At 39.5% G+C, this 13,740-nt stretch overlaps 1 protein-coding gene across 1 annotated transcript; it reads right to left on the minus strand.

Annotated features, from left to right (window-relative positions):
- Window positions 1-579: 579 nt before the first annotated feature.
- Window positions 580-1,677, minus strand: LOC136069902 (uncharacterized). The gene is made up of 2 exons (XM_065779002.1): window positions 1,486-1,677; window positions 580-1,407 (listed from the first exon to the last, which is right to left on the minus strand). The coding sequence occupies exons 1-2, from the start codon at window positions 1,675-1,677 to the stop codon at window positions 580-582; spliced, it is 1,020 nt and encodes a 339-aa protein (XP_065635074.1).
- Between the last annotated feature and the right edge of the window lie 12,063 nt (window positions 1,678-13,740).

Below are 13,740 nucleotides of genomic sequence, written 5' to 3' on the forward strand. Positions count from 1 at the left end.
AAGTCGGTGAAATCTACACAGACTCGCCATTTCCTGCTCTTCTTCTTCACCACCATAATATTTGCTAACTATTCGGGGTAAAAAACTTCTTTAATAGCTCCAGCCTGTTTGAGCTTCATTACCTCTTTTTTGACTGCATCTGCATGTTCTTTAGATGGGCACCGAGGAGGCTGCTTCTTGGGGACAATCAGTGGGTTGACCCTCAGATGGTGGCAAATGAATTTCGGATCCACAACTAGGGCTTTGTAAGCATTCCAGGCAAATACATCAAGATTTCTCTTAAGGAACTCAATTAGCTTTTTTTTTTTTTTTTCTGGTAGAGGCATCTGAGATCCGACTTGAAAGAACCTTTTTAGGATTGTCCCCAATTAGAACTTCTACTAAATCCTCACATCTAATGCTTTCATCTAGATCTTTGACGGGCGATACCCAACTTTTTAACTGTTATAAGTCTCCCTTGGCCCTAGCCAAGGACTTGATTTTGGGCTTGTGCTGGATGGCAGCCACCAAGCATTGTCTGGCTGAGGATTGATCTCCACAGGTTTCACAAACTCACCATTCAGATGGATATTTAACTTTTTAATGCAAAGTAGAGGAAACAGCCCCTAGCGTATGTAGCCAAGGTCTGGCTACAATTGCCGTATAAAGGGAATACACATCTACAACAATGAAGTCCACTTCCACTACTTCTGAGCCAGTCTGTACAAGCAGCCACATCTGGCCTTTCGGGGTGACAATTCTTCCCTCGAAGCTAACCAAGGGAGAACAGTATGGTGTTAAGTCATCAGGTTTGAGGTTCAGCCCCCTGTAGAGGTCAGGGTACATTATCTCCACCGCGCTACCCTGGTCCACCATTACCCTCTTCAGATCATATCCTCCAATTCTGAGGGTGACTACTAGAGCGTCATCATGAGGTTGGATGGTTCTAATCTTATCTTCATCTGAAAAGCTTAAAACTAGCTGGATAACCGGTCTAGCTCTCCTTGAATCTCGACCAAAGTCCCTTGCCGGTAACCGAGCTACTGACATAACCTTGGATGGCCAGGACCTTGTTCTTCCTAATGCTGCGAAGATGACGTTGATAGTTCCTAGTGAAGGTTTCGAAGAATCATTCCTCTGGGGCTCGGAATTCATTTGACCTCCTCGGTCACTGGAGTGATGCAAGAGGTGCCTCAATTTACCTTTGCGAACCAGTTGGTCCAAATGATCCAACAGACTTCTACAATCTTCAGTGGTATGCCCATGGTCTTGGTAGTATTGGCAATAAAGATTGTGATTGCGCCTCTCAGGATTCCCCACCATCTTACTCGGCCACTTAAAGAATGATTCATTCTTGATCTTTTCCAAAACTTGGTAGATTGGCTCCTTGAACACAGTATTGACTGCTTGAGCATTTGCTGATCCTGACTACCCAACAAAATCTTTCCGTAGTTTGTTGTTATTGTAACGGTCCGACCTGAAATCCCTCCTCTCCTGGGGGATAACCTTGTCCTTACCCTTCCCTTGTTGCTGATCTTCTTCAACTCTTTTATATTTTTCAATACGGTCCATGAGTTGACGTATGGTAGTAACAGGTTTACCAGACAAGGCCGTCCTTAAACCGTGGTCAGTAGGGAGGCTGAGCTTGAATGTGTCGAGGGCCATTACATCAAAGTTGCCCTTCATATCATTAAACATCTCCTAATACCTATCCGAGTACGCCTTCAGGGTCTCACCCTCATGCATGCTCAAGGATAGCAGAGAAGATAAGGGTCTGGCCACTCTTCGGCATATGACAAAACGTGAACCAAAACCTTAAGTGAGCTCTTTGTAGAAATTGATGGAATCTGCTTTCAGGCTGTCGAACCACCTCATTGCAACCGGTCCAAGATTAGAGGGGAAGACCTTACACATCAGAGCTTCATCTCTGGAGTAGACAGCCATCCTTTGATTAAAGTGGCTCACATGCTCCACAAGGTCCGTTTTACCATTATAAATGGTAAAGGTTGGCTGGTTAAAATGTTGAGGAAGTCTCGCTCCTTCGATCCTGTGCGTGAAAGGTGACCTAGAGATTTGATTCAAAACTTTGCTCATAGCATCGTTTCCTACCCCTCCACGTGATGGGCTTTGAGGTTGCCTTTTGCGACGGTGCTCCTCTTCGTATGAAAAGGATTTACTGATTGGTGTTCAAGATCTCTGCTCGTAAGTGACATCTTGCTCGTCACCCCAATCCTTATCAGAATGCGAAGAAATTCATTTTCTTTTTGCATGGCGCAACTCCCTCCTTAGCCTCTCAATTTCCAGTTGCATATTGTTCTTCTTTGCATGAGACACGTGACTTCCTCTATGCGGTTGACTTCGCTTAGGGTGCATAGTATGCACGCTACCTTCACGATCTTGTCTCTGCTCCAAATTGAGAAAAAGGTCCATGTGTTGGGACGCCCCAAATTCTGCTGGTTGTTGCCCTAGTTCAGCCATTATCAACTGTTGCTTCCACTTCTACTCAAACTCTTCCCACAGACGGCACCAATTGTAGGGTTAGGATTTGTGGCCCAAGCCCAAAACAAAAAATTTGTAAAGTGTGGATGATAGAGTTAGGTTGACTGTAGAGCTCCCAACGGTTGATCACAACATCCAATTATAAACCAACATAAAAATACACGTAAAGATCAAATAAGCTGAAGTCCGAAGAGACTTATGATAAATTGAATACTGGTTATAATTCTTAGGGCTACAGTAAAACCTTTCTTTTTCTTTTTTTCTCCTCTCTTCCTCCCTCTTCATCAGGAGCCTTTCTTTATTATATAGTATCCTTCCCCTTCATCCCCATCGTCCATTTGTTCTTTATCTGGGTACCTACTTGAGTGTCTGTCATGTCATGTATCTTCTTTAGGTTTTTATGAGTGGCAGTAGCTAAGATTACATTGTTCAGGGGTCTTCTCGGCATAAATGCGGCCAGAAAAGTTGCTGCAGTGCATTTAATATGGTAGTAGTAGCTTTTCCTTTAGATATTTCTTCGTTCTTATCGTCTACAGATATACTCAGAACTTATCTTGATCATTGGGGTTGCTAGAAAGACCATTCGGACCTTCCACACGTTTGATTAATCAATACTATTCGTATCCGAGGAGTAGGACCTCTTTGGACCGCTGATGACCTCTTCGGATTATACCCCTCCTTCGTTTCCAGGTATCCTTCTTCCAGATAGACTTTACCTTAACCAGTTCCTTCTCTTCGGACACATAGTAATCCTCAAATAAGGCCCTAGGCTCACTACGTTATATTGGGCTTTTCCCTCCATAGTTATTAAAAAAAAAAAAATTTTTGATTTTTGATGACAAAAATTTAGATTTTTTTATTATATATTTTAAAAAAAATATTTTCTAAGAAGAAAACTTCACTCATAATAAAAAAATTATGCAATCATGAATTAAAATAAACATAAACACAGCAATACTTAATCTCTTTCTTTATTTCAACAATTTGCATGTATTAAGAAAATTAGATTTGAGAAAATTTTAGATATGCATCTCATAAAAATGTAGATCTCTTTTTGTTTGAGAAAACTCAGATCTACATCTTAAGAAAGATGCAAATCAGCTTTTGTATTGAGAAAAAATTCAGATCTACATCTTATAATGATGCAGATTTGTTTTGTTTTAAAAAAAAATTCAAATCTACATCTTATAATGATGCAGATCTGTTTTGTTTTAAGAAAAATTTAGATCTACATCTTATAAAGATGCAGATCTGTTCTGTTTTAAGAAAAATTTCAGATCTACATCTTATTAAGATGTATATCTATTTTGTTTTAAGAAAAATCCAAAACTACATCTTAGAAAGATGCAGATTTGTTTTGTTTTAAGAAAAATAATTGTTCACATGCAAATTTATTGACATTCAAGAAAATGATTATAACAATCATATAGAAAATATCATGCTTTATACAAAAGGACAGTTAACAATTCATAGATATTGGAAAAAGAAAGAGGTATAATATGCATCATCATATCACAAGAGAAGGGTGAAGGAAACAACCTCTTGCATGAGCACACTTTGTTCTTGAGAGGATGTTTTAGGGTTCAAAGAAATTTGTTCAATTCTCTTTGAAACCTAAAAACCCTAATTTTGCAGCAACACTCAAAGAGAGGATCAGAAAATATGTGTGGTTTGAGAGTAAAAAACGTATGCCTCTCAGAGCATAAAAAAAAAAAAAAAAAGGGTTCTGAATTATAATGTTTAGTCTTTATTTATAGAGGCCATAAGAGTCCAAAAAATAGGTGTGGAAGATTAGGGTTTGAATTCGGCCGCATCCTTTTGCGAAAAGATTGAAAAAGGTATGCATTATCATTAAGCGAAGGCCATTAGGCCAAAGCCCAACCAAGGGAAATTTGGCCCTTTTAGATTGTTGTTCAACCTTCCAAAAGTGCTGAATTGGCTCTTGGAGGCCGAACGCACTTTCGTGTTCAGGTGCCATTTGGTCTCTTCTTCTAGGGTTTTCTGGCCGATCCTTGTACCTAGACATGTTTTCAACCTCTGTTTATGATTTTTTGTCTCTTTTCTGGATAATTCAGGCTTTTTAAAGAGTAATTATCTTGAAGATAAATACCTTAAAATAAATCTTGATAAAGTTCATATTATCCATAATTTTATTGTTATCCAATCATCCCTTTCATTCCCATGTATGCATCCCTATTTTAAACACTAATTATCAACCAATCACAAAATTATTTAATTAATTTTAATTGTTTAACCAATCAGAATTAATTTAAATTGATCATGTGTGGTTGATTCTACCTAGACACTATACATGCTGATCGTGATGACTTGATCATGCGATAACATTCGATCCGATGGTCCAATTTGGAAACCGGAAACACCGTTGCATTCGTTAGAATCTCAATACCATTTTTATGATATGCAATGAATGAATTAATGCATGTAATGCAAAGGCAAAATGATGCATGTGATGCAAGAGTGACTTTTTTTTTTGGTACATGGATGCAAAGGCAAAATGATGCATGTGCGTGGTTTGGCTCTTTATTGCTTTATGGATTGATATGTGCTTTAGGGATGAATGATTCCATGATTGTATGTTAGATGCATGCTGGTATGTGTGTGAGTTAGGATACAAAGTATTGAATTAGTTTTTAATAGGGTTCAGACATAGGACACGATGATGGGAGGCTAACCTTAGGGTTGGGCGATCTTGGGTGCCTAACACCTTCTCAAGAGTATACCTAAACTTTGAACCCATACTCTGGTAGTAAGACCAAAGGTCCTTCCTTGAGAGGACGCTATATATATGGTTCTTAGACCACTGCAAAAGCTAGGTGGCAACTCCCCCTTTGTGTCCACAGAGGGTATTTATGTCATTTTTGATCTTTTCTTGAATTTCTTTTGTACTTTCTACCTTCCAAGAACTCACTAGGGATATTTGAATTTTTTTTTTAATACTAAACTACACGTAGTTTAGTGGGTAGGCCTACACTACATGTAGTTTAGCCGTCAGATGTCTTCCCGCCTCTTCATTTTTCTTCAAGGATTACTAAACGTTTTTTTTTTCTTTTCTTTTCATTCTCTATAGATCCTTTATCTCTTCATATCCTCTCTAACTCCTCACTTCCCTCTTTCTCTACAAAAACCTTGCTTATTTCTCACTTCTTCTCACAATCTGATTCTTCTCTCAAATTTTCTCATTTGAAACTCTCCCTCTCCCTAAATTCTTTCATTTTCTCCATGGCACCCAAGTCCAAGAAAACTTCCAACGTGATCTCTAGTGATGCCTTCAACCTCACACATTGGAATGGAGCAGTGAAGCTAAATGAGTCCCTTCTATTGACATATAGGCCATAAGATCATCATTTTTCAAACTTTTCTCATTTTTGAGGTTTTTTTTTTTTTTTTTTTTTTTTTGATCTTCCATTTTAATCTATATTTGGACAACATTTTTCAAACTTTTCTCATTTTTGAGTTTTTTTTTTTTTTTTTTTTTTTTTGATCTTCCATTTTAATCTATATTTGGACATGTAAATGCTTGGATTTCGTTGTGGGATGGGTTTAGATGAAAACCTGACACCTTAGGAGAGGTAGGAACATGTTTAGGATGAGTTTTGATCAAAATGTGTTTGAAACTGTCGAAGACCAACTCTCTGTTTGTGTTTCTGCATATGCAAATTTGAGCCTATGTACATGGCTTGTGTTCATACGTGTGCAACAAGTCTTTATGCATACACAGGCCTATTCATGTGTACGCATATCTATTGTTAAGTTCATACACATATGGTTTCCAACCTATGTACGCGTACCCAGTGCCTACATATGCAGACACGGGCCTGCGCATGTTACCAGATAGATACCCTTTTTTAACTCATATGTCATCTGTTTCTTATCCAAATGCAAATCTAACACCCTTGGTGCACTAATCATGTGGCGGTATGATATAGGGTCCTCATTGCAAAAACAAGTGCCTACATTCATGCAATGGGCTTCAAACCAATCATTCACTTACTACTAGAGAGGTCTTCCAGTGCCATTATGGTGCAGCCTTTGGCTAAAAGGTGGTGGGATACTAACCACACCTTCCACCATATGACCGACCTTAGTTGTGATAGGGCTCTCATAAACTTAGAGGGTGAGTCGGCCACTCAGCTAGGCATAGACTTGCTCGAGAGGAGGTACACCACTGAGATGATCTGCTATTTCGACACTGAGATGGATTACAGGCCTCTCCCATAAGTGATGGTTGACAATTGCGCTCGTATGGCCATGGCCTTCTTACTATACCTTCTAAGGGCATATCTTTTTGCCAGTAGAAGGCAGACGATATCTCTAAGGTGGCTAGCCCTCTTCTATGACTTCTAGGAGGCTCGAGAGGCCAATTGAAAGCAAGCGTGTCTTGCCTACTTAAACTCTTCCTTGGACATGCTTAGCCGAGGGACTCTACACCAGCTTATAGGGCCTTGAAAGCTCCTTTAGGTTAGTTTTATTTTCTTTACTTTTGTAGCCCATATCCTTCCCATTCTTGCAATTATTTTCTTCCAAATGTTATTTAGTCTTAAAGAAAACTGCACATCATGCTCTTATAAACAATATCTGCGTCTTTATCTGGCAAACTATTCACATTTGTATCTTGCAACTACTTTTCTTGTAAACTATCATCTTGCAAACTGTCATCTTGCAAACTTTCATATTTATTTCTTGCAATTTCTTTTCTTGCAAACTATCATCTTACAAACTATCATTTCACTTTTTCCTTTCTAGTGTTCGGCCGTTCAATACAGTCTCATTGCTCATGGTGCAGATGTGGATCTAAAGAGCTTCTCTTCAGTTAGGGCTTATTTCAATGGGTTATCTTCCAATGAGGTGAGATAGAGATTCAATGCTTTTCATTATTTCTCCTGCATGTCTCTTAGGGTCTTTCTTCTTTAACCCTATGTGTTATCATAGGTCACTTGGAGCATATAGGCTGGCCTCCCTCCTGTTATGGCCACAGACTTGGAGGTGGCTGCTCTTGCCACTTCTAGGATCACCTAGCCCTTAAAGGGTGCTAGCTTGATGTTGCTCTACCTAGCAAAGAGGGTATGTTACCAGTTGGTGGGTGAAGATGCCCCACAGGTTCTGATGGACCCTCCAATGTTTATGCTTGTCCCGCTTTCTATGACAGATGCAGAGTATCAGTTGTAGAGGAATAGCATTCACTATGCCAAATAGGTTTTAGATGAGTTGGACTATGAGGAACTCAACAATACTCGCTTCATGCCTTCCCTTACTCCTGCAGTATGTGCTTTCTTTCTTCTCATTTATATCCATCTTTCCTTTGCATTGCTTCACATGATGATGTTCAAATAGGATACCTATATTAGGCTGGCCCTGCTTCTGGGCTTCTATCAACCCTTCTTATCTTCCTTGGTCGGTTTATGTCTATGGTCCTAACGATTTCCCTTATGAGCCTACGATGGGCTGCAACATAAATGTCATGGGCTACCATTTTCCTGAGGGTACACAAGCAGTGAGTTCTCCTTCATTCTTGTCCTTTCTCTTCTTATCTCCCTATACTTATTCTAATACCTTCTTTTTCTTCAAAATTCAGCTCATTGTATAGGGGCATAAGAAGCTGGTTTGGCTTGCAGGGAACCTCAAGCTGGAAATGACCAAGTATTCTTGGCATACCTATGGTCCTAGAGGGTTTACCTACCTAGATGATGATGATGGCATTAGCCGTGGCGATTCAGAGACTACTCTTAGCTACTAGCCAAGGAAGAGGTGATTCCAGTGATCCTGCAAACAGAGTTTGATCAACACAGATTGAGCTTGTGAAAACACATTTAATCAAGTACAGTCACACAAATGAATATGGCATTCATTGAACATAAACTTGTGTGCTGTGTGTGGATATCAAAAATGAGATAGTCCTTAGTCTAATGTGAAGCTTCAATGATCAATTCAATCAAGGCATACACAACTAGCACTAGATAATGTGACCTATCTCAATTATAAAAACATGCATATATGACCTCCCACATGCACTTGATAACAATACTTTGAAGCTTTCTATTTGGCTCCATATTTAACATAACATTTGCACTTTTTAAGCAAAAAGAAAAAAAATCTCATTGAGAGATAGATGCCTGAAATTTTTGATATTTCAATTGATGAGTTAGCTTTTGGCTTTTTAGGTATCATACATTTTATTTTGGTCGCTTTCCCTTTTTCTTAGTCAAATACTAGTATGTGCGACAGGCTTTTGCAGCTCTATATCTCTTTTCATTTAGAGATTTACAATTAGAGAGCTTTTTAAGCATAAAAATAAAACGTGGGGAGATATATAGGCATGAGTCTATGCATGTTTCAAGATCAACAAAACCATTCACTAATTATTCATGACAAGGTTGAAGATCTATTTACAACAGTTCCATAGATTTCAAAATTTCTTCCACAATGATATGAGTGCATGAGAGACAAGCTAAGCTCGTTAAATGCACAAAGCCATTAGTACAAAGATACGAGGCAAAACATGCTTTGAGACAATACTCAAAAAAGTCGATCAAACTTTTTGAATTTTCTACTTTTTATGTGTTTTTGAATTTTTGACACAAAAGCAGTAAAAGATTGATAAAAAACATAACAAAGAAATGTAAAAACATTTGAACCAAAGACAAACACACACACAAAATAACAACCTAACTACTAGCAGAAAGCACACAACCAAGCATATTCACAAACATAGGAAGTATTGATGCATGGACATGTTGTAATGCTTATGCATGAGTACCCTTCGTCACCCACACGTCACGTGCGTTTGGGGTGATATCCTTAACGGATTGGGTATGTGAATTAGGACTGTCAAACCTTCTTGTGAAGCTTTCCAGGAAATTTGTAAAGGCATTGATAACCTTCATCACGTCCATCATTCCTGGATCACGGTTTTGACTTCTTGGTTGCTCACCACCCTAAGACCTATTGTCATTTCTTCTTCCTCATGACCGAGAAGCACTTGCATTGTTCACTACTCTCAGCTTGTGGCAATTGGATCTTGTATGTCCTGTACTCCACAATAGTGACAGAGATAGTTCATTCTAAGACCCTGCTGAGATCTTGGAAGTAATCTTCCTCTAGCTCCATATCTGGAGTTTGATTGACTGCGGGACTTATTGAACACCCGTTGGTCAGCCACATTGTTCATCTTCTCAGCTTTAATTTTCTCAAGAATGGAGTTATTCACAATCATCTTTTTAGCCTTTACAAGATTCACTTCTTTGACAATCATGGCTGATGTGCTACTCCCTCCGGTATAACCCAACCTGAACTTGTTTAAGGAAGGTTTTTGAGATGAAATAACATATTCTAACTTCTGGGAGGAGACTCTCTCTATCTTGGCATGAGCTTGCACCACCTCTTGTTGAAGAAATCTTACTTTGGTATAAGCTTCCGACAGCTCACCATTTAGTGTCTCAATTTCACACTTCATCTCCTTGTATCGTGCCAGAAGACTTTTGTAATCTTCCTCAGCCCTCTTCATCTTCTTAATGACTGCATTAGCCACCTTAGCATATTCACCGGTCTTCTCAAGGAGTGAGTTGTAAGTCTCTTGCAATCCCACTGCTTTTTCAACTTCCTCATCTTCAGACTCCTCAACTATTCCAATAGACTCTAAATCAGAATGTTCCCCAAGCTCCTTCACAAGTGAACCCAAATCATTCGAGGGATCTACATGTGCAATGGTCATGAATGCGAAGTAATTTCCTTCTCTGTCACAGCTATCTTCAGAGTTAGAATTTGATGAATCAGTATCACTCAAGGTAGTGGTATAGACCTTTTCTTTTAACTTCAAATAATTAGGACATTCCTTTTTGAAGTGTCCATGTCCATTACACTCGAAGCACACAATGTCCACAGGAAATTGAGAATCCTTCCTTTCACTTTTCTTAAAGTCTTTCCTATCACCTCTTGAGGATGGAAACTTCCCTCTGTTGAATGGTTTCCCACTATTTTTCATCTTCAGAAATTTTCAGAAATTTTTCACAAGATATGCTAATTCCTTCTCCATTCTATCTTCTTCGGAAGGATCATCCATTCTTTCGGTGATGGCTTTAAGAGCAAGCGATTTACTCGTCTTATGGGAAGACAGTCCAAGCTCATACGTTTGAAGTGACCCAATGAGCTCTTGGATCTTAATTTCATCCAAATCCTTACTTTCCTCTATAGCTGTGACTTTTACTCGAAAGCTCTCCGGTAAGGACCTCAAAATTTTTCTCACCACCTTAGTATCTTTAATCTTCTCACCAAGATTGAGCTTCGCAGTCACAATTTCATTGAGTTTCCCATAAAATGAATCAAATGGCTCATCATCTTCCATCTTAAGCTCTTCAAATTTGGTGGTAAGCATTTGGAGTTTTGTGTCCTTCACCTTCTTATTTCCCTCATAAATTGTCTCCAAAATTTTCCAAGCTTCCTTGGCCACTGTCATGTGAGATATCCTGTAGAATTTATCTGGAGACACACCATAGAATATAGCATTTAAAACTTTACTGTTAGTATTGGCTGCCGCAAGAGCTGCTTTATCCCAGGTGGATTTTTCAACCTCCGACCTGGTCCAACCTATTTCAACCGCATCCCACATGATGTCATCAATAGAGCATAGAAATACCCTCATTCTAACCTTCCAGAAGGCATAATTGTTACCATAAAAAAATAGTAGAACATTTAAGGATTGAGACCTATCCATCTCAAAAAGGGTCAAAGATCACACTCAAGTATTTAAACCACAACAAATGTACCCGCTCTGATACCAAATGAAAGTTCAATATGTGTTTAAAACACCCCTGAACGTTTAGACCCCAAATTATAAAAAATCAATTCAAGCTTATAATCAAACAATTAATGTGCGAAACATGAACATAAGCCAATCACAGAATTGATAACTAATCTATGCCAAATATAAACACATCCACAGCAGTAAATATAAGGCAAAGATAAAGGGAAGGAAGATGCAAACACACGAACAACACATGATGTGTTATCGAAAAGGAAACCAAAGTTCTTAGCGTAAAACCTCTCCGCTGCCCTACAAGCGGTCAAATAATCCACTAAAGAATGTAGTTGGGATACATGAACAGCAGAAGACCCTCCAAGCCTAATCTACCCAAGTACCTAAGCCCTTTAAGCTTCTTGCTCCAACGAGGTTACACTGAACCTGTTTCTTCTTTAGCTTCCCGGATTCCGCTACTAGACCACAGCATCAACCAATGTATATTGGTTCCTTCCAAACTGCTTCCCTTAGCACCAAATGAACCTTCTCACAAACGTAGGTGTGGTGAGATAAGGATTTGGTCAATGACCTCTCAAGGATGTAACAATGGAGAGGAAGAGAGTAGAGGAATTTGTAGAGACTTTAAGGTAAAGATTGGGGATAAGGTAATCTTGTTTTTCTCTAGGGTTTCTTTCACAAAATTCTCTCTAGAAGCTCTCTCAATTTAGTGAGTATAAGGGTCTATATATAGTGGTGTGTGTTTGGAATACAAAGAGTCAGTTTTTGCCAAACGGGGCGAATTGGCAACTTGACCTCGTGGCTTGTCCAAGTCACGAGTTCAAGTCGTGACGTAATGGCCTGGCCAGCCTGGGACTTTTATTCTGTAGTGCGACAGCTGGCGTGACCCTTCAACTCCCTATGTGTGCATCTCACGTGCCTGCAGTTGGCAGCTTGCCAGTCGCGAGTTAGCTGTGAGTCCTAGCCGCGAAACTCTACTTTCTTGCACATACTTGAGCTTTTCTTCACATCTTCTCACACACTACCCTTACAATAATCCCACATAAATACAAGGTTACTAAGTGCTTAAATTACAAGCAAATTGACACAGAATAAAGCCAACAAGATGGTTGATAAATTTCAACCTTACAATCCAAATCTTTCAAAAATGGAGGGGATCCTTTTTGCTGTATGGTGGCTATCCATGAGCAAGAGGACGAGTTCATGGTGGCAGCAGTACCATAAATGTTAGATTCTATCGCCAAGCCGAACACAATTTTTTAAGGAATCAGGTATGAATTGGGATTAGCGTTTTGAATTTGATAGTAACGAGATTATTTCTTATGAAGAAGCTACTCTCATCAAAAAGGACAAATTAAAGAAAGTTTCTTGGGGTCCTAACCATCAAGCTATGGTCCTTAAATGTAATAGTGTGATTTTAAGAAATTACTCAAAGTCATTAGGGACGTGTATGGCCTTCGTAACAGGGAAAATGTAGTCTCTTAATCGGAACAGACCCTGAGGAAAGGATCAGATTTATATGGTTATCAACTTCTAAGTTTTTTTTTTTTTTTTTGAGAAACCAGACCAAATGCCTGGGCATTTTATTCAAACCCAAACTTAATGAACATCTCTAACCACAAGGGGGGCAATGTCTTCAGGTAAGTCTTCTAACCAAACCTGAAACCCTACACTAGAATTAGCTTTCTTAGCCAACGCATTAGCAACAAAATTACAAACCCGACTAGCATACGAAAATTCAACATATTAAAAACAAGATGATTGGAACCGAATATCATCAAGGATGTTCCCATAGCTGGCAAACTGACTCGTACCATTCTTGAGCGCCTCAATGATAGTAACAGAGTCCCCTTCGATCACCACTTGAGTCAAACCAATCTCCAAAGCAAACTGGACTGCCCTCTAACATGCCAAAGCCTCTAGCTCCACCACAGACTGCCTGAAAGGAACCGGTATGGATAACGCCCCAATTGGATCACCCTGGTTATCACGAACAATCACACCCACACCTGCCAGGTTCGAAGCTCGAAAAACCACTGCATCAAAGTTGATCTTGTAAACGTTCAGGTTAGGAGGACGCCACTGTTTTGTCACTAGAGGACGTGGAGGGCTTAGCTCAACCTCACGAGCTTGGATAAACTCCTGTAGAATGTTACCGGCTTCCCTACAAATGCTATCTACAGGCCAGACAGCTCGATTGAAGTGAATGGCATTGCGTCTATTCCACACACACCAACTAGATATAGCAAAAATCTCAGCTTTGTAATCATCTTGGCTCGGCATAAATCTGGCCATCAATTCTCTGTAATTCATGGGCTGAACAGGGGCAGCTTGGTGGAACCATTCCAGGGTCGACCAAACACCAGCTATTTCCTTGCACATCCAGATGGCGTGAACAGTATCCTCAGGAAGCTCTCCACACAGATCACAAATGTCAGAATCCGTGACGTGTCGGCGATGCAGATTCATCTTTGTTGGCAGCGCCTCATTAC

This window comes from Quercus suber, unplaced genomic scaffold (genome assembly GCF_002906115.3).
Source record: "Quercus suber isolate HL8 unplaced genomic scaffold, Cork oak 2.0 scaffold_196, whole genome shotgun sequence".
Classification (NCBI taxonomy): domain Eukaryota; kingdom Viridiplantae; phylum Streptophyta; class Magnoliopsida; order Fagales; family Fagaceae; genus Quercus; species Quercus suber.